A 16,789-nucleotide genomic window follows, 5' to 3' on the forward strand; every position below is an offset into this window, starting at 1 on the left:
CCCTTCTTCCATCAGTACCAGCATGCACACTCCTAGTCTTGTTCTCAGGCTCCTGCTCTGGTACATGTGCTCACAGTGAGTACAAGCAGCCCTCGCTCCATTCCTGCTTGCAGCAGTGTGCAGCTCCCTGAGTACACGTGTGTGCAGGGCAGTGTGTGTCCCACTCTGCTCAGCACAGCCATAGCTCACTGCATTTCCAGTGTGCGACTCAGACCCCAGGGCAGTGATGGGATGATGTGACCAAAGCTTGCTCAGGAATGAAGCAAGGACCACCCGGGTGGCCCCAATCCAGAACAACCATCACCCATGTGGCTCACAGCACAAACGCTTGGCAGCACACAAGAGTTTGCTCTGCTCATCCAAGCTGCCCCACAAGCCAGCCTCATGCTGCCACCTCTGCCCTGAGCCAACCTGCTCAGGGCTGTGAAAATTTTGCACAACTTAGCCCTGACAGCAGCAGCACTGTGGCCACCAGCTCGTTCCCCAGCCCCATGCTAAGGGGCCCCAGCCCAGTGGAGCACCCCCAGCACGTTGTCCCCAAGCCGTGCACCCCGTGTGCACGCAGCCTGTGCTGCACACATGCCGCCCACCCCGCTCTGGCCCAGTCGCAGCTGCAAAGCCGCAGCTACCTTGTGCTAATTAAAAACATCCCTCGTTTGGAGGAGCCAAAGGGCTGCTTCCTCTCCGCTGCACTAAGCTGGCGTGGGTTTGAGGGATGCCGTCCCCACCCTGCAAAATACGCAGGCCACCACCGCCTTCGTCTTTGGCCAGACCATGGCCACTCTGCTACCCAGGGCTTATTTTTAGTTACTGCTAAAAAGGAGAGACCGGGTGCCGGAGGCAGGGGGTGAGCAGCCAGGTACCCGGCCGGACCCCGTGGTGGCAGTGGCCTGTGGCTCCAGAGCGTGTCCTGGCCATCCTCCACCTGCCCCGCTGGCCTGTGTCCCCACACGGGAGGGGGACGGGTGCCTGGCCCTGGTCCCAGCCCCGGTGGGAAACAATAAGAGGGATGCTGACCCCCGGGCGCCCTGACGTCAGCCAGCACCGCTGCCGGCACCACCGCCAGCCCTGGCCCCGGGGCTCCCACTCGCCCTCGGCTGGGGCCACACTGGAAGCTGCCTGTTTGTTTATCTTCCTCTCCAGCGTTGCTTGTTTTGATGGTACATCCTCCTCCTCCTCGCCGGGCCCCGGGGTCGAGCCGTGAACCCGCCGCGTCCTGTTTGCCGAGGTCCCGCGCTCTGCTTGCGGAGGTGTGGAGCAGCCAGCCGCCCCCGCGCCAGCCACAGCAGATAAAAATATAAAAATACAACGGGCAGAGCATCCTGGGGCACGGGGCTATATTTGCACTGATGGTATCCGTGAGCTTGTCCTCGATGTACCTGTCCCTGCCCTCCTCAGAGCAAGGGGCACGGTGCTGCAGGAACCTGTTCACTGTTTTCTCTCTAAGTTGGACTGCAGACTCTGGAATAAGCTGTGTCATGAAACGCTGACTGTAGCCAAGCTGGGGCAGGCCCTCAAAACCCATGGGTGGCCACCTCACCTGCCCTGTGGGGTCATTTCTGTAACCCAGAGGGACACCAGGGGACAATGTATCCCCAGCCTGCCAGGTCCTAGATTGCTGGGAATAGTGCTGGGGAAGCCCTGAAGCATCAAGCCCTCTCCAGCCGCCTTCTCCTTCCCCTAATGGTGTGAACCCCTGGGCTTGCCAATAAAAGCCACCAGCTTTGCCTCGGCTTGTGCACAGCCACTGCTCTCCTTCCAGCTCTGCTCAAGCCCAGGCAGCTGCTCAGCAGTGAACCCTTGCCAAAAACTGTGTGTGTGAAAGCATCATTTCCTAAACGTATAAATATTACCAGGGCTTTGCTGGAAAACTCCCCATGGTTAGTTAAAATGCCCTGGACAGCCAAGTGCACAAGCCCAGATAAAGGGCATGTCTAAGGTGAGAGGCTTTGCAGTCCCTGGGGGACTGACAGGTCCTTTCCTCTCCATGTGGGATACAGCAAATATCTGGGAAGTGAGCAAAGCTGTGGAGCACCTGCCCACATCCAGCCCTGTACCACATCATCACAATCCCTTTCCAGCCAAGAGGTGCTTACCATAACCAAACATCCACAACCTGTAGCCCCATTTCACAGATGGAGATACTAGAGGGACCAACAGATCTCTCTTCTTGACCTCCTGTCCACTGATGTTCAATCATGCACATCCCAAGACCAAACCCAGCAACTTGGTTTTCTTCCAGGCAGGCTCCTAGCCCATTTTTGGAGACATTAAGAGATGGAGGATCAACCACTACCCTTGGGAGCATGCCCTGATCACTGGCAGGAGCAAACCCAAGTGCCTCCATTCTAACTTGAAATTCCCTGGCTCTGTCTCCCAGTGCCTGGCTTGTGCTCCACTGCTCCCTGCAAGATTAAAGAGAGCCCTTCACTAACCAGCCTTTTCTCCATGTAAAGACCTGCACACACAATAATCAAGGCACCTCTCAATTTTCTCCCTGATAAGCTAAACAGAGCTCTTCCCTTCCAAGTCCCTCAATGCTGGGCTCTCTCCCCAGTCCTCAATTCATTCCTGTGACTCTGTGCTGATTGTCCAGCATCTTTTTGAAAACCTAGACATGGGAGTTGTTCGTTGCATTCCCAACTCCCCACAGTATGTCCTGAGGGACCCCAGCTCCTTGTGCTGCTCCTTTTAGGAGCTGACAGAGTATTATATTGCCTGGAGGCTCTGAAGTAACTGCACAGAGACAATGAGGTCACCCAGACCACCTTTCTGCCACAAGAGACGAGAGGAGAGACTGGGGTGAAGAGCCAGTTTTGGTGGTGAAGAACTGAAAAACCATGTTTGGTGTTTCTCACTAACACAAGACCTAGGAGGCATCGGGAAGAACAATGGGATACCATATTCAAACCAAAGGCAGCAGCTGTTTACATCTCACAGCTCATTGCTGCAGGATGGCATCAGCATCCATCAGCTTTATAAAGAATGAGATTAATACAGAGAGGACACACCCTCCCAGCAGACCAAATGCACAACTTCCACCAGCCTTTCCCCTGCAGCCAGTGCTCTGGCTACCGGAGGATGCAGAGGAGCAGCATCTCCCAGAGCCTTCCATTCCCCATCTTGTTCCAAGGCACTGCTCCTGGACTGTTCTGGGACACACAGCACCAACAACCATCCCATCCTTCAGCCTGTGCCAGATGTGCTCCACACCAGCTGCTTTTGCCAGGCTCTGTGCAGGGCTGCCTCCTGCCCATTCTGCACCTTCCCCCATGGCCCAGACCCTACCAGCTCTTGGAGGACTTTGAATTTCAAGCCTGATGTTTATCTTTAGCAGATATTGCTCAGATGACTCTTCTACAAAGACACTTCATCATCCCCCTATCCTGGCACATCTGCCTGCATCCTCTCAGCGACAGCACTGAAACGTTTACCAACTGCTTCTGCCACATCTGGCCCAGTATAAATAATTTTACCACCTCTGTCTACTAATAAGCTTATCCTATTGCTGGGAGCTTGGGGTTTTCTCCTGCTACACTAAATAAAAGCCTTTCCTTCTGTTCATCGCCATGATTTTTCCCTGATGTCTTTAGCTTCTGTTACCCATTTTCTACACTTCATAATTTCTAATTTATATTGATAGCTATCTACTCTGGCTCTCCCATTTGTTATAAACTGCTCTTTTATTTCTAATTGCTGCCTTCACTTTGCTGCTGAACCAGAACGGGCTCTGGGCCAACGCTGCCCTCTTTCTTGATTGTGGAATTGTGGCTTTTTGTGGCTTCTGAAATTCTTCTGAAAGAGCTCACCATTTTCATTCACATTTTTCTATCTAAATGTTTCCTCTGAGCTGATTTCACTTATAATTTTCCCCCTGCTTTGGGAAATTAGCTCTTTCAAGGCATGAAGGATATAAATTACTGCTTAGGAATGTCCTTTCTGTGCCCAGGGTGAATGTAATCTGGTCATGATCACTGGTCCCTAGGCAACATTCAAGTTGCAGTCCAGCAGTGAATTCATCTCTATCCTTCATAATCCAGGGGGAAGTTGCCTGCACTGGATGCAATGCCTCGAATATAAAAGAGGGATCATCTCTAATTTTTAGAAACTCTGCAGATCATCTATTGTTGGCTGCAAAAGAACATCAGCTCATCTCATAAAGCAACATCCTCCCAAAGGCTGTGTGATCCCACTGGCACCCTGGCTGACTACCTGGTCCCCAGCAGGTACCACTGCCCCCATTCCTGTGCCTTCACAGCGAGCACAGAGCACTCATGAACGTGCCAAGTCCTTTTGCATCAATGGGCATCAAGCATTTCTGACCTTGACACATCAGTTTGAATCATTTTAGTGCTTCTGTGATGATTACCAGTAATGCAAAAGGATCAAAGACTCTCTCCTTCCAGTCTCAGTTTCTCCAAAACACGTATCTGATTTAAGAGTTGAATGTGTCAAGGAGACAGTGATAGGCAGAGCATGGATAACATGCTGAAAAGCTCTTGTCCCCACAATGTGTCACTGCAAAATCACCTCTAAAAGCAACAGGTGAACTAAAAAAGAGATGGCTTCTCCTCATTCACCTGATCCCGGCCTGCCATCAGCAGCAGTGTTTAGGTCCAAAGCAACTCTGGGAGGCAGGTGAATATGCCCCAGTGATGGCACACTCCTGTGAAGCAGCCAGCCTGGCTCGCACCTCTGGCAGCTCCCAGTGACCAGGTGGTTCCCATCCAGCCATATCAGGCATATTCCCAGCTCTCCTAGCCCTAGAGATGAGGTGCAAGGACATGAAGAGCCATGGGAGAGCTAGAGGGCATGACTCCTCTTTAGGCAAGTCCAGCTAACCCCATCAGAGCTCCCATCCAGCCTGGCACACCTCACACTACAGCTGCTAATGAAACCACCCCTCTGGCAGAGGAGGAAGGACTTGCACCGTTCCTTACCTCAGCCACGAAGTTCTGCTGAAACGTCTCCTCCTGGAAGGGCTCTGTCCGCAGGCGGTCTGCAAGGGAGAGAGGGATCAGCCTTTGGCCAGACCTCCCACCCCAGCTCCCCTTTCCCTGACCACACAGCGAGGATGCTGCAGGGGAAAAGCTCCAGCATGCTCTTCCCAGAATCAGCAGGAAACACCAGCAGGCCTCTCAGGCTAGGGACACATCACCTGGTTAGCAGAAGGTGCAAGGACTACAAGGAAATTGGAAAAACATGGTTGAGCTTGCTGATGCACACAGCCAGCCAGGCAACAGTCCATCCACACTTGTCCCAGCACTTCTGCATTGAGGAGTAGGGAAAGGTGGCAGGCATGCTCAACACCATTCCCAGATCTTACAGCTGGAATAAGCTGTCTGAGTCTGTGGGACAGGACACTGCTTGTCCAGCTGCTCATCTGAAGGGGTGAGCCAGCCTGTGTCTTCCTCTTGCAGGACAAGGACACAGTATTCTGCTCTGCACCTTGTCCAAAACACTAGTTTTCCCACATTGTTGCTAAGATGTGGTCTGGAGAAGCAGCTGGCTGGATTTGCTCAGCACTAGGCTGCAATGCTTCCTCGCAGCTTTCTGCCCTGCACCAAGTAAGGGACAAGACAGGCTAGCTGCTCACCAGCATCAGTCCCTGGGCCCAAGACAAGTTGTCCAGGCTGCTCCAAGCCCTGCAGAGATTGCATGCAGCAGGGTAGAGGGAAGTGCAGCTGACCAATGCAGCTCTAGTGCACCTACAGGGCAGATCCAGGCTCCTGTTGTGTTGCTGGCTTAGCTAAGCATGAAACAAAAGTTAGGCTGGGTAATAGCCAGAGGGAGCAAAGCACACCAGCCCAGTGCTAAGGAGAAAACTTGCTCTCTGTCCCAGGCATCCCTCCTCACCTCTGCTGAGAGTGGCCCCACTCTCCCTGTAATCTTCGATCTCAGCATCCTTCTGGAGCAGCAGGGAAATCAGCTCCTGCACCTGGCACTGCAGCGCCAGGCTCATCTGAATCAGGGGCCGCACAAGGTGACGGAACACCTACAATGGAAAAGGGATGCTCTAGGAAAGGTCCAGGTCTAGGAAGGCACACAGCTGCCCACAGAGTGGTCAAAGCAGGGTACCCAGCAAGGTCCTAGCAAGAGCTGCAGCCCAGGTCACACAGGGCTCTACAAAATAGCCCACATCTCACACACATCCAGTGGGAAATGGTAAAAAGATGTGAGCTGGGAGAAGGTAGGTCAGATGCTGTGGGACACATCCCTCCATTTCAGGCTGTAGGAAAGGAGAGCCTGAGGGAAAGAAAGTGCAGGCATAGGCACAGGCAATGCTCCACCCACTACCTGGGGTGCAACAGGAAACAGAGAGCCCCCCCCACGTGCCACCCAGACCCTCCCCACGGCTCTGCACACCTCATGGCATGTTCTTATGCAAGAAACAGGCATGGCTGGGTGAAAAACCAGAAAGACCCAAGGTGTCAAACTGTGGCTTGATGAACATGAGAGACTGTTACTCACAGGGAAGTAAGATCAGAAGCAAAAGAGATCTCAACATGTAGGACTTGTGCATGCTCTCCATTGCAGCCCCCCAGTATAACCTCTAAGCTTACACCATACCTGATCCATGCAGAGCCCTGGGCATGTCCTCTGTCTTGGAGCCCAGCTGGGCCACCCTGGCCCAGAAGGCACACAAAGCAGCCTCTCTCCTATCACCTCCCTCAGTCTCTGCAAGGGTATTTGAGATCCCCCAGCCTACTGTGCCCCTTGATTCTGTGGCCAGGCTGACTCCATGGGTGAGAGGACAGCAAACCCAGCACTGCTCCTGAAGCATTCTCGCTCCTCTGGCAAGCCCACACTGGGCTCTGTGCTTTGCTCACCCTCAGGCATGACCCCAGAGGTGATGGCCATCACCCACTGGAGAACATGGAGTGCACCACCTGCAGCAGAGCTGGGATAGGCCAAGCCAGGTAGGCTCTATGCCTTCCTCAAGCCCTGGGCTGGGGCAGAGTTGATCCCCATTGCTTCATCCACACCAGCCACATTCAGCACCCCAGCTGCTTCCCACCTCCATGGTGTCTTGCAGAGATCCAGCGTGCATGTCCAAGATAAAGTAGAGGAGCAGCTGGGAACAGGGGCTTTGCACCTCCTCAGCTCAGCCTCTGTGCGTCTCGGCCGAGGAGGGACATCAAGTTGCTGGGGTAAGCCAAGCCAGGAGCCCGATTACGCGCTCCCCAGCTCGATTTTGACGGGGAGAAGAGCCCCCGCAGCAGCTGGGGAGCGCGGCTGTCCCCCCGCCATGCCCAAGCACGGCCGTTCAGGGCCGAGGAAAGGCGGCCCGCAGCGGAGCGGCGCCGGGGCTGCGGGGCTGCCGGGGCTATCGGGGCTGCCGGGGCTGCCGGGGCTGCGGGGCTGCGGGGCTGCGGGAGCTGCGGGGGCTGCCGGGGCTGTCGGGGCTGCCGGGGCTGCCGGGGCTGCGGGGGCTGCCGGGGCTGCCGGGGCTATCGGGGCTGCCGGGGCTGCGGGGCTGCCGGGGCTGTGGGGGTTGCGGGGCTGCGGGGGCTATCGGGGCTGCCGGGGCTGCCGGGGCTGCGGGGCTGCCGGGGCTGGGGGGCTGCCGGGGCTGTGGGGCTGCCGGGGCTGCCTCCCACCGGCGGAGCGGGGCCGGGCTGCGGCGGGCGGTTCGCGGGCGCCGGGCGCCCTCTTGTGCGCGCAGGGACGCAGGGCCCGGGGGAGTCCCCCTGCAGGGTCCGGAGGGGCTGCCTCTGCAAGCGCAGCCCCGCGAAAGAGCAAACACTTAAAAGCCGGGAGAATCCGCTGTTAATTCCGCCCGTCGTGACACAACCACCTGCGGGCCATCTGGGGGTACCTGCCGCCCTGTGCCCTGCTTCATGGCTTGCTCCTAAAGAGAACAGCATCACGCTGCTCTACAGAGTGCTGGCGGGGCATCACCCCACACTGGGCATAGAATTGTTGAAAGGTTTGCTTTGGAAGGGATTTTTGATATAACTCAGTAGATCAGGCTGCTCAAAGCCCCATCCAACCAGGTCTTGAATGCTTTCAAGAATGGAACATCCATAATTTCTCTGGGCAACGTATTCCAGTGCCTCAACACCCTCATAATGAAGACTTTTTTTTCTAGCAGCAAATCTAAATGTTTCCTCTTATAGTTGAAAAACATTTCCCCTTGTCCTATCACAATCTGCTGTTCTCCCTCTTTTTAACAAGCCCTCTTCAAGTACCGGAAGGCTACAATGAGGTCTCTCCAGAGCCTTCTCTTCTCCATGCCAAACAATCCCATCTCTCACAACCTGTCTTTGTAGGAAACGAGCTCCAGCCCTCTTATCATCTTTGTAGCTCTCCTCTGGATCCCCTCTAACACGTTAATGTTTTTCTTGTGCCAAGCACCCCATATTTTGATGGAGAACACCAGATGGGCTCTCATGAGGTCATTTCACTTATGCCCCAGCAGCAGTATGTGCTGGGCCATCTCTGCGTAGCTGCATGGCACAAAGCAAAGCCTCAATGGGAAGAAATGGGGACAGTAAGCCTTGGGAGAGGCAGAAGGCAGAGTCAGGCAACCTACAGTCACCAGCGTGCCTCGAGATTACTCGAAAGCCTCTAAGTGTAAGGAGATTAGCCTTCATTTTGGCCACTCCCCTCCCTGAACTCACTGCAGCTTTGCTCACCATCTCCAAGGGAGCTGGGCAGCAGTGGAAGTCCCAGTAGAAGGGCAGTCCTGACAGCTCGCTTTTCACGTGCAGCCTGAGGCCACTGGGAGAGCGGTGGCAGGAGAAGGCAGTGGTGGCACCCGGCTGCCCTGCCAGCAAGGGGCACATCAAGTTGCACAAGTGGTTCAGGAAGGAGGACACGTGGACCGTCAGCCGCTTGTTCAGCTCCTGGGAAAAGGCAAGGTTAGAGGACACGGCACAGCACTGGGGAAAAACCAGCAGAAATCTCAACACCAAAGGAGTAAAACTACTGCATGTTCCACAGCAAAAAGCCATCCCTGGGCCTTGGCTTCTAGCTCTCTGACATGACATTCTTCACTGATTCTCCCAAGCCAGCCATGCTGGGAAGAATCCCATATCCTGCCGGTTCAGGCTGGGCAGGGTGCAACAGTCTGCACCAGCACATCTGTTCTGCATGCCACCACAAGCACCATAGCCTGGCTGAGAGCAAACAGCAGGACAATCTGCCAGAGCTAGGGGATGGCTGCAGCCTTCTGTCCCTCCTGCCACCAGCCACTCAGCATTATGTGACACAGACACATGCCCCTCCAATGGCACATGAAGGCCTGGGCTCATGGGCTGAGGAGATGAGGCACAGCTCCATGCATTTTTGGGGGCCAAGCTGACAGGATGCCCCATGAGAGACTACCAGCTATGAATGTGAACAGAATCTCTCTGTCATGAGTAGAAGGCAGCCTTGTTTTAAGCTCCTCTTTAGTACATTGACCCTGGGGAAACCAGCTGCCCATCCAGCCCACAAGTGAAGAGACTGTGCCAGCCTCTGTATGCAGACCCACCTGGCTGCCCCAGGCATGCTAAATAGTGTGGCCCACTCTCCCGGGAGAAGGGCGTTTGGCCAAATGGGGTGAGAGGGCTTGGGCAGAGCCACACAGGGACTTCCCAGGTTGGGCATTTGCACCCGAGCCCAGTCAGACCCAACAGCTACTGTGTCACCAAGCAATTTATGCTGGTATGTCAGCTGCTGGGAGGAGAAAAGGAGGCCCCTGGCCTTTTCAGACACTCACCTTGGACCTTTGTCCCACAGCCTCGGCATCTGCACTCTCGTACCAGACACTGCTGAGGTCAGAGATCAGCAGGATATAGCCACTATCCCTGAAGCACACTTTGGCAAGAAAAGCGGACTCGCCAAAACGAACAGAAGCCCAGGGCTGGGTCAGGAGGCTGCTTTCCAGCTCCTCGGAGCCCTCCATCTGCAAGAGAGCAACCAGGTCTCCACCTCACTCCCAACCCAGGAAGATCTGGTCCCTGGGGTGGCCTCACAGGGACCATCAGTCCCGGCTGCACAGAAGTGCGGATACTCAGCCAGCTCAGGTCACACATGCAGCAGCAGAGCTGGGGCCTGAGTTTCGGGAGCTGGCTGCAGGGCAGGTCGTGCCGCAGCTCACAGTGAGCGCCCCAGATGCACCACAGGCTCACGGCAGCGGAACTGCTTCCTCCTGCCGGGGTTACCCGCTGCTTGCTGCGCTAGCACGGCAAGAGCTCTACGCCCAAATGAACACTCGGGCCGCCCCGCCGGCACTGGGCGGGCAGCTGGGTGCCGCACCCCGCTCCTGCTGCTGGGGCACCCATCCCTGCGCTCCCTGCGAGCCCGAGCCGTGCCTGCCTGCGCTGACACCGGCAGAGCGCCGGCAGCCACTGCTTCCCGCTCTCCCCGGGACCGGCTCCACGCCTCCCAAAACACTCGGGGACCAGCGACCGCGGGGTGCGCGCAGGCCTGGGGCTCTGCGGAGCCGCAGCTTTACCGAGGGCAGGAGGAGCGGCGGCCGGGCGATGCAGAGGCACGGTGCGGCGAGCGGCGCCGGGCCGAGGCGAGGCAGACTACGGCTCCCGGCATGCTGCTCTCTTCCGCGGCCCCGGGGCCGGGGCACGCCGGGATGTGCGGCCGCTTGCGCTCCGGGAGCCGCCGTCCCTTCCTCGCAGTGCGCTGGCGTTCGCTTCCCGCTCGTACGGACAGCGAACCGAGCTGGCGTGCTCCTCCAGAGCGTCCGCGAGGGCTGCCACGATGGGGACCGAAATGCTTTAGGACTTTGTTCTGCGCTTGTGCCTGCTGCGAACTGTCCTGACACAGGTGCCCGGCTGGGTACGGGGCCCTGGACAGCCGGAGAGGCGGCGGCAGCGCGGAGCTCCCCCCGTTCCTTGGCCGCAGGATTATTCCTCAGCCCCGGAGTGCCGGGGCAGGCACGGCCAGGGCACGCACCCGCGCCGCTGCCCTGCCAGCTCGGCTACTGCTGCCTCTGTCCCCGTGCCTGGGCACTGGGCTCACAAGGCGACACAGAGCAGCATTGTGCCAACTTGGCACACCACATAGCCCCAGTTCCCTCCACACTGAGGCCCACCCTTACCCCAGGCACCGATTTCCAAACCTCATCATCCATACGCACAACTGGGACACAGTAGGGAGGAGATGGACAGCACAGTGCCAGCAGGTGAGCATAGCCAGAGTGACAATTCTCTGGGGCTGGCCAAAGCATGGAACCCTCCCCGTGTCATGTCCTGAGGGTGATGATGGATTTTAGAGGTACCCACATCCTCACCTGCAGTGGCACCAGGTGGCCCTGCCCTCTTGTCACAGTCCTCAGGGCAACAGGGGATCCCCTAGGTAAATCCCATCTGGAAAGAAAACCCCTGGGAAAGGCATAGTTGGTTGAAGGTTTTTATATCTTGCTCTCAAGCAGGAAAATTAGGTTTGTGTTAGGAGGGTGGAAGCTCAGGTTTCCTCCAGTCCTCAAGGGCTTCAGAAATGAGGAGCAAAGTGTTTCACAAGCTGCCTCAAGGGCTTGCCTCTGTTTTCACATGAGGTGCCCCAGATGACATGGTCAGGCCACAGTGTTCCATGCAGGCATGTCTGTCTGGCTTGGCCTTATTTCTGGCTGCAGCTCCCCAGAGCTGGTTTTGGGGAGCAGGTGTGTTCCTTCCCCTGGGGCAGCAGTCCCCTCCTCAGTGGCACAGCTGCCCTCCTCCTCTTCCTCACTCCTCGGGCAGAGGAAGCAGCACAGAAAGGCTTTGCAGGAAGATGGCAGCAGTCTCCTTAGCCCAGTGGGGAGCCTATATGCTTGGCTGGCTTCCCCTCTCTCTCCATGGAGGTGACAATCACCAGCTCTGGCTTTCCATGGCTGCTCAGAAAGCAGCCCTCGTTCCTCCAGTGTTCCTGCAAGCAGAGAGGTAGGCAGTGAAATGGGAGCCCCTTCCTCCTAGCCCACACCAGCCCCAGCACCCTCAGTAGAAACACCTGGAGGCAGAGCTGGTGGTTTGCCCCATGGACAGATCCAGTCCTCAGAGCATGGTGTATGCAGAACACCTAAGGCAGCCCCTCACCTGAGACCGTGTTCTCCAGAAAAAAAGACAAGAAGCCAGTTAGGAAGACAGGGACCATAAGCAGGGAGAGAAAGAGGAGATCCAATGGCACCCAGCCTGCAAGGACAGTGCCAGAATCAGCCAGGATGTCCCAGCCCAGCCAAGGATAAGGGGCATGAGCAACCATGGCAGAATCAGGGATGAAGAGGTAGCTGCCTGCTACCATGAGCTGACTCAGCCTCCCAGAACAGTGGAGATGTGTGGTCACCATTCCATGGGACTCAAGGCTTTGCCTTGCCTGGGGAATGTCCCTCATACCTGTGGCCAGGGGAGCCAGAGCTGTGCCGAACCACCGCGGTACCAGCAGTGCCATGAACATGGCAAAGCCAACAATGAAGATGTTCCTCCCGGAGTCAATGTCTGTGTACTGGAAGTAGGAGATCCCCGTGCCCACAGCCACGGCGTAGGTTACACAAAGCACCCCTCCTGCGAGGGGCAGGAGTCAGGAGGTGCCAGACAGGCTGCAGGTGCCGCAGCAAGGGGCAGGGCAGGGTACCCACCGTGAACTGCCAGTGGGATATGGGTGAGGAGCCCTGCCAGCCTCGGGGACATGCCCAGCACCATGCACAGCAGGGCGCTTACTTGCACTGAGCGACGAGAGCCAGCCTGGGAAAGAAGAGTGGGAAAGTGAGGATGGGTAGCATCACCCCCTGCCTCCTTCTGCTGCACACACCTGCCTTTCCCAGCGCTGGCTCGGTGACAGTCTGGCAATTACAAGTCCCGCACACCTGCTCAGCTGCCTCCCCATCCCTTGCCAACCCGTTCCTCTATTTCGGCATACCTGCGTGAAGCCAGTGGCACAGGTGTTTGCAATGCTGGAGGCCGTGCCCCCTGCGGTGCCCAGCAGCCCCGCCAGGAGGCTGCCCAGCCCTTCCATGCAAAGCCCCCGGTTACAGGCGTCAGGGGGTAGCCGGGGCACTCGCAGCAGCCTCCCACACAGCACATAGCAGCCCACAGAGCTCATGCTACAGCCGATGGCCATGGCGATGCCCACTGCCAGCGCCCGGGGGGTGAGCAGCGGCCACCTCCACGCTCCTGCAGCAGAGGGAAAAGGGACAGGTGATAGAAATCCTGACCAAACGTGGATGTCTGCACTCAGCCCCGCTGCTCCCACCTGCATAGGGGATGTGGATCCAAGGGGCATTGGAGGTGCTGTTGGCCCAGGACAGCTGTGCCACAGTCACATCCAGGGATTCCCAGGGAATGTGGAAGTAGCTGAGGATGGCACAGACAATGCAGACACCAGCAAATGGGAGCAGTACCTGCGAGGCAAAAGGGGACCCTCAGCAGGGGACCCTCCTCCCCTGCCTGCCCTGTCACATCTGCCCTGCACCTCATCCTTGTCCTGTCACATCTCCCGAGGAGTCATACCCCTCACCCCTGCAGGAAGCAGCCCAAGCTGTTCTGCTCCAACACCCTAGGTCCCCAACACTTTCCCAGAAGTATCCATGTTCTGGGAGCTGCACTGGAGCTTTTCATGCCTGCCTGCGCTCCAGGTCTCACCCAACTCCACACCAAAGAGCCAGGCTTGGAGAGAGAAGCCTGGTGATAGTGAAGAGAGCAGACAAACCACAGTACCGAGAAGGTGCGCAGGGTGGGAACTGAGTACTCTGTGGAGCCCTCCCAAGCATGGGGCCAGGCACAGCAGGGCAGGCGGCAGGACTGCAGGTGTTGGGAGAAGGTGACAGCAAGGAGCATGAGCCTAGGAGAGTGAGCATAGGTCACCACACAGCATCACAGTCAGTGATGGGGCTCCAGATGTGCACCGTGCACTGTGGGGGCGCCCCATCCCTGTCCTGCTGGTGAAAGAAAGGCCCAGGAGCTGCCCACCACTGCAGTCCCTGGGCTCACGTACAGCAGTGCTACTCCCCAGTTAGTGGAGCAGAAGAAAGCAGCTTCCTTGTATGTGGACAGCCCGATGATGGAGAGGCTGGGGGCCAGGACCATGGGCCCGCAGTGCCGCACTGCCCACCCACACACGCCAGACACTCCCAGCACCAACTGAATCAGCCCAGAGATCAGCACTGCTCCAGAGACCTGTAAGAGGAAAGGATGGGCCTGTGGGGCAGGATACATGGAGAGCAGTCCAACACCTTCCCTTGGCCACATTCCCACCACCCCAGCAGGTGGGAACAAGCGCTTGTTTCATGTGCTCTGCTCACCCCAAGCACATAGAAATATATACATGGACATGCATCATGATCCCCATTGCCTTTGCAACTCTCTTCATGGCAAATCCCAGGAAAAGAGTCTGGGGGTACAGGGATATGGGTGACAAGTGGAAGGCTGATGGAGCAGGATAGGGACCCCTATTCCCAGGGACACCCACCTCTTGCAGTGAGTCAGCCCAGCTCCCTGTGTCTCTGCAATGAGGTACAAGGCATGTATTGGCCATGGCTGTGCCTGGAAGGGAATTTTGGAAGGGTGTGATACACATGGATCCTAGGCTCCTGGAGCTGTGTCCAGGAGGATGCAGTAGGGTGACTGTTGGCTGCAGAAGGGGAAGTGTGCCAGTGTCTCTGTCTCCATAAGCCCTGGCCCTGGGGAAGTGACCAGACACATTGCAAGTGCACTCAGGAGTGAGTGGGGTGCTGTGCACCATCCCCAGAAGGGCCAGCAGGCAGGACCCCTTGCTACCCCTCATCCCTACTCCACCTACCAGGCACCTCATCATTGCCATTCCCCTGGCACGAGCATGGCCCGGGCCCCAAGGGACACAGGCTCCAGGGCTGTGCTTACCATTCCTGTCTGTGCTGGCACCAGGGGACAGGTGGGAGCTCAGCACCATGGCAGGGACTAAGTACTCAAAGGACGGGATTTGAACCAGCGGCAGCCTGAGGAAGGGGACAACAACAGCACATTAGGAAGGAAGGCCAGGGAAGGGAACAGGGTTGCTCCAAAAGCCCAGGCTGCCATAGGAACAGGGGTGGGAAGGGAAGCAGATAAGAACCCCAAAGTGGCAGATTACCCCACATTCTACACGTGCCCTAGTACATCCCAAGTGACAGCACATGGAGTGGATGCAGATGTCAGAGGGTGAATCCCATACCCAGCCTATGTGGGCAGCACAGGCATCAGGTGGTCTGAAGGAGCTGTGTATGATGCTGGAGCAAGGCAGTGAGGAGCTAGAGGGAAAGCATGGCAGTTTTTCTAGAGGTGTATGTGAGAGGGAGGGAACACCTGTGACAACTGTGCAGAGATGCAGCACAAAGAGATTTTTCTTGGGCCTCTTCCCAATTCCAGCAAAGCTCAACTTCCCACTTTCTAGGAGACAGATGTGCCCTGCCATGGCATCACCCTCCTCCTGGTGACAGCTGCTCCCCTTCATGCCCCTTGCTCACCGGCTCCCCAGGGTGGTCTGCAGCACTGTGGAGATGCCACAGGCAAAGAGGCTTCGTGCCAGCAGCTTGCTGGTGGTCTGGGCATGAGGCGGCTCCTGAGGCAGGGTGGGCAGCAGGAGGAGGTGGAAGATGCAGAGCAAGGAGGTCTGCACAGCCAGGTGCTGTGCAGGGAAGAGATGGAGCAGTCACAACTCCTTGCAACACCCAGAGCTGCAGCTCCCCATGCCCAGTCCCCCTGAGAAGGTGGATGCCCAGTGACACCACCTGGGTAGCACTCACTACTGCCCACTCCTCTCCCAGCACACACTGACCAGAGCCCTGTATACCCTTTGCCTGGCAGGATGCAGTCCCTGCCCTGCTGCGGTCCCTGCTGCAATCTGAGAGGATCCCAGCTCTCTCCTCATCATCCCATCTCTCTGGCTGCTCACTGTGGTCCCCCCTTACCTGAAGGGCTAAGCAGAAGCTCATCATCCAGGAGCACATCTTCTGGGAGGAGCAGGATGTGAGCATGGGGCTCCCAGCTCCAGGTGCTCTGCCATGGCCCCCATTCATGCTGCTGCCTTCCCCACACTGCTCCCAGTTTTCGGTGCAGAGGGTGGGCAGGTTCCCACCCTTAAGAGTTCCTCCCAAATCCTCACATGGCTGAACTTCCACCTTTTGCAGGAGCTGCCCCAGGATTAGCCATTAACTTGAGTTGGTTAGTAATCTGCCCTTGTGGCCAGGAATGTAAGTGTCACCCTGGTGTGTCACCACAAGGGCCAGGTGACAAGCAGCCACAAGCAGGCCATCTGACATTATTACAATGCCAACTACCCACAGCCTGGGTCCCAGTCACTGCCTCTGTGGGCACTGGGTAGGCCACAGCCTCTCCCTCCATGGGCTTAGATTACTCCCACCAGCAGCATCCTCCAGCTTCAGTATGCCCTGCTCATGCTTGTTTCACCCCAGCATAGCATCTGCTGCCCTCCTGGCCCACCCTGGTCTCTAGTAGGGGTCTATTATATCCCCTATTCTCCTAGGAGAGTACTGAATCCTGCCACTGGACAAGGATGCCAGGGACAGGGGCTGCCTGCTTGGCTGGAAAGAGATGCTCATGTTTTTGTCACGGGGCAGAGGTGGCTGTGTCAGTGACCTGGTCAAGCCCTTGCTGCTCAAGGCTCACTCATTAACAGGTAAGACTTTGGAGAGCAAAGAGCAATGAAGAGAACATGCATTCCCTGCATTCCCAAGAATGGGGATCCTCCATTCTCCTGTTGTCCCTGCATGCACCAGACCTGATATCTCTCATGTCAAGAGAGACTGCCCAAGATCTCTTGGGCTCACTGGCAGCACCTAGGATTTGTCTTGCACAGCAGCTCCAGGAGCAGGCACAGCTGCATGGACATGGCTCTG

The 16,789-nt window shown here is 57.0% G+C and overlaps 2 protein-coding genes across 6 annotated transcripts in view; both read right to left on the reverse strand.

The window, feature by feature from the left end:
* Window positions 1-10,707, reverse strand: part of NHEJ1 (non-homologous end joining factor 1) — a 44,549-nt gene extending 33,842 nt beyond the window's left edge. The window contains exons 1-5 of one of the 3 annotated variants that reach the window (XM_072932107.1): window positions 10,445-10,707; window positions 9,829-9,892; window positions 8,640-8,849; window positions 5,857-5,995; window positions 4,941-4,999 (exon numbers count right to left, since the gene is read on the reverse strand). In XM_072932107.1, coding sequence (XP_072788208.1) covers window positions 4,941-4,999; window positions 5,857-5,995; window positions 8,640-8,789 — 348 coding nt within the window. In that variant the 5' untranslated portion in view covers window positions 8,790-8,849; window positions 9,829-9,892; window positions 10,445-10,707. Of the gene's footprint in view, window positions 1-4,940; window positions 5,000-5,856; window positions 5,996-8,639; window positions 8,850-9,706; window positions 9,893-10,444 lie in introns of all 3 variants that reach the window. The other 2 variants (XM_030277343.4, XM_030277344.4) reach the window with 2 other exon arrangements.
* A 634-nt stretch (window positions 10,708-11,341) lies between these two features.
* Window positions 11,342-16,701, reverse strand: SLC23A3 (solute carrier family 23 member 3). 3 transcript variants are annotated; one of them, XM_030277338.4, is made up of 12 exons: window positions 15,842-16,701; window positions 15,398-15,558; window positions 14,796-14,890; window positions 14,386-14,459; window positions 13,912-14,093; window positions 13,635-13,758; window positions 13,171-13,318; window positions 12,838-13,091; window positions 12,557-12,662; window positions 12,315-12,482; window positions 12,018-12,113; window positions 11,342-11,850 (listed from the first exon to the last, which is right to left on the reverse strand). In XM_030277338.4, the coding sequence occupies exons 1-12, from the start codon at window positions 15,947-15,949 to the stop codon at window positions 11,519-11,521; spliced, it is 1,848 nt and encodes a 615-aa protein (XP_030133198.4). In that variant the 5' UTR covers window positions 15,950-16,701; the 3' UTR covers window positions 11,342-11,518. The 3 variants fall into 3 exon arrangements, with proteins under 3 accessions (XP_030133198.4, XP_072788204.1, XP_072788205.1); XM_072932103.1 differs by lacking the exon at window positions 12,018-12,113; XM_072932104.1 differs by lacking the exon at window positions 15,398-15,558 and having other exon boundaries at window positions 15,842-15,916.
* Between the last annotated feature and the right edge of the window lie 88 nt (window positions 16,702-16,789).

Source organism: Taeniopygia guttata, chromosome 7 (assembly GCF_048771995.1).
Source record: "Taeniopygia guttata chromosome 7, bTaeGut7.mat, whole genome shotgun sequence".
Taxonomy (NCBI): Eukaryota; Metazoa; Chordata; class Aves; order Passeriformes; family Estrildidae; genus Taeniopygia; species Taeniopygia guttata.

Bases quoted from the DNA above. Each gene is read 5' to 3' on its own strand.
- SLC23A3 (XM_030277338.4), bottom strand. From the start codon at position 15,949: ATGAATGGGGGCCATGGCAGAGCACCTGGAGCTGGGAGCCCCATGCTC. The intron at 13,092-13,170 runs GTGGGAGCAGCG...CCTCTGCTGCAG, and splicing joins GATCCACATCCCCTATGCAG to GAGCGTGGAGGTGGCCGCTG. The intron at 12,114-12,314 runs GTATGAGGGACA...CTGTCCTTGCAG, and splicing joins TCTGGCTCCCCTGGCCACAG to GCTGGGTGCCATTGGATCTC.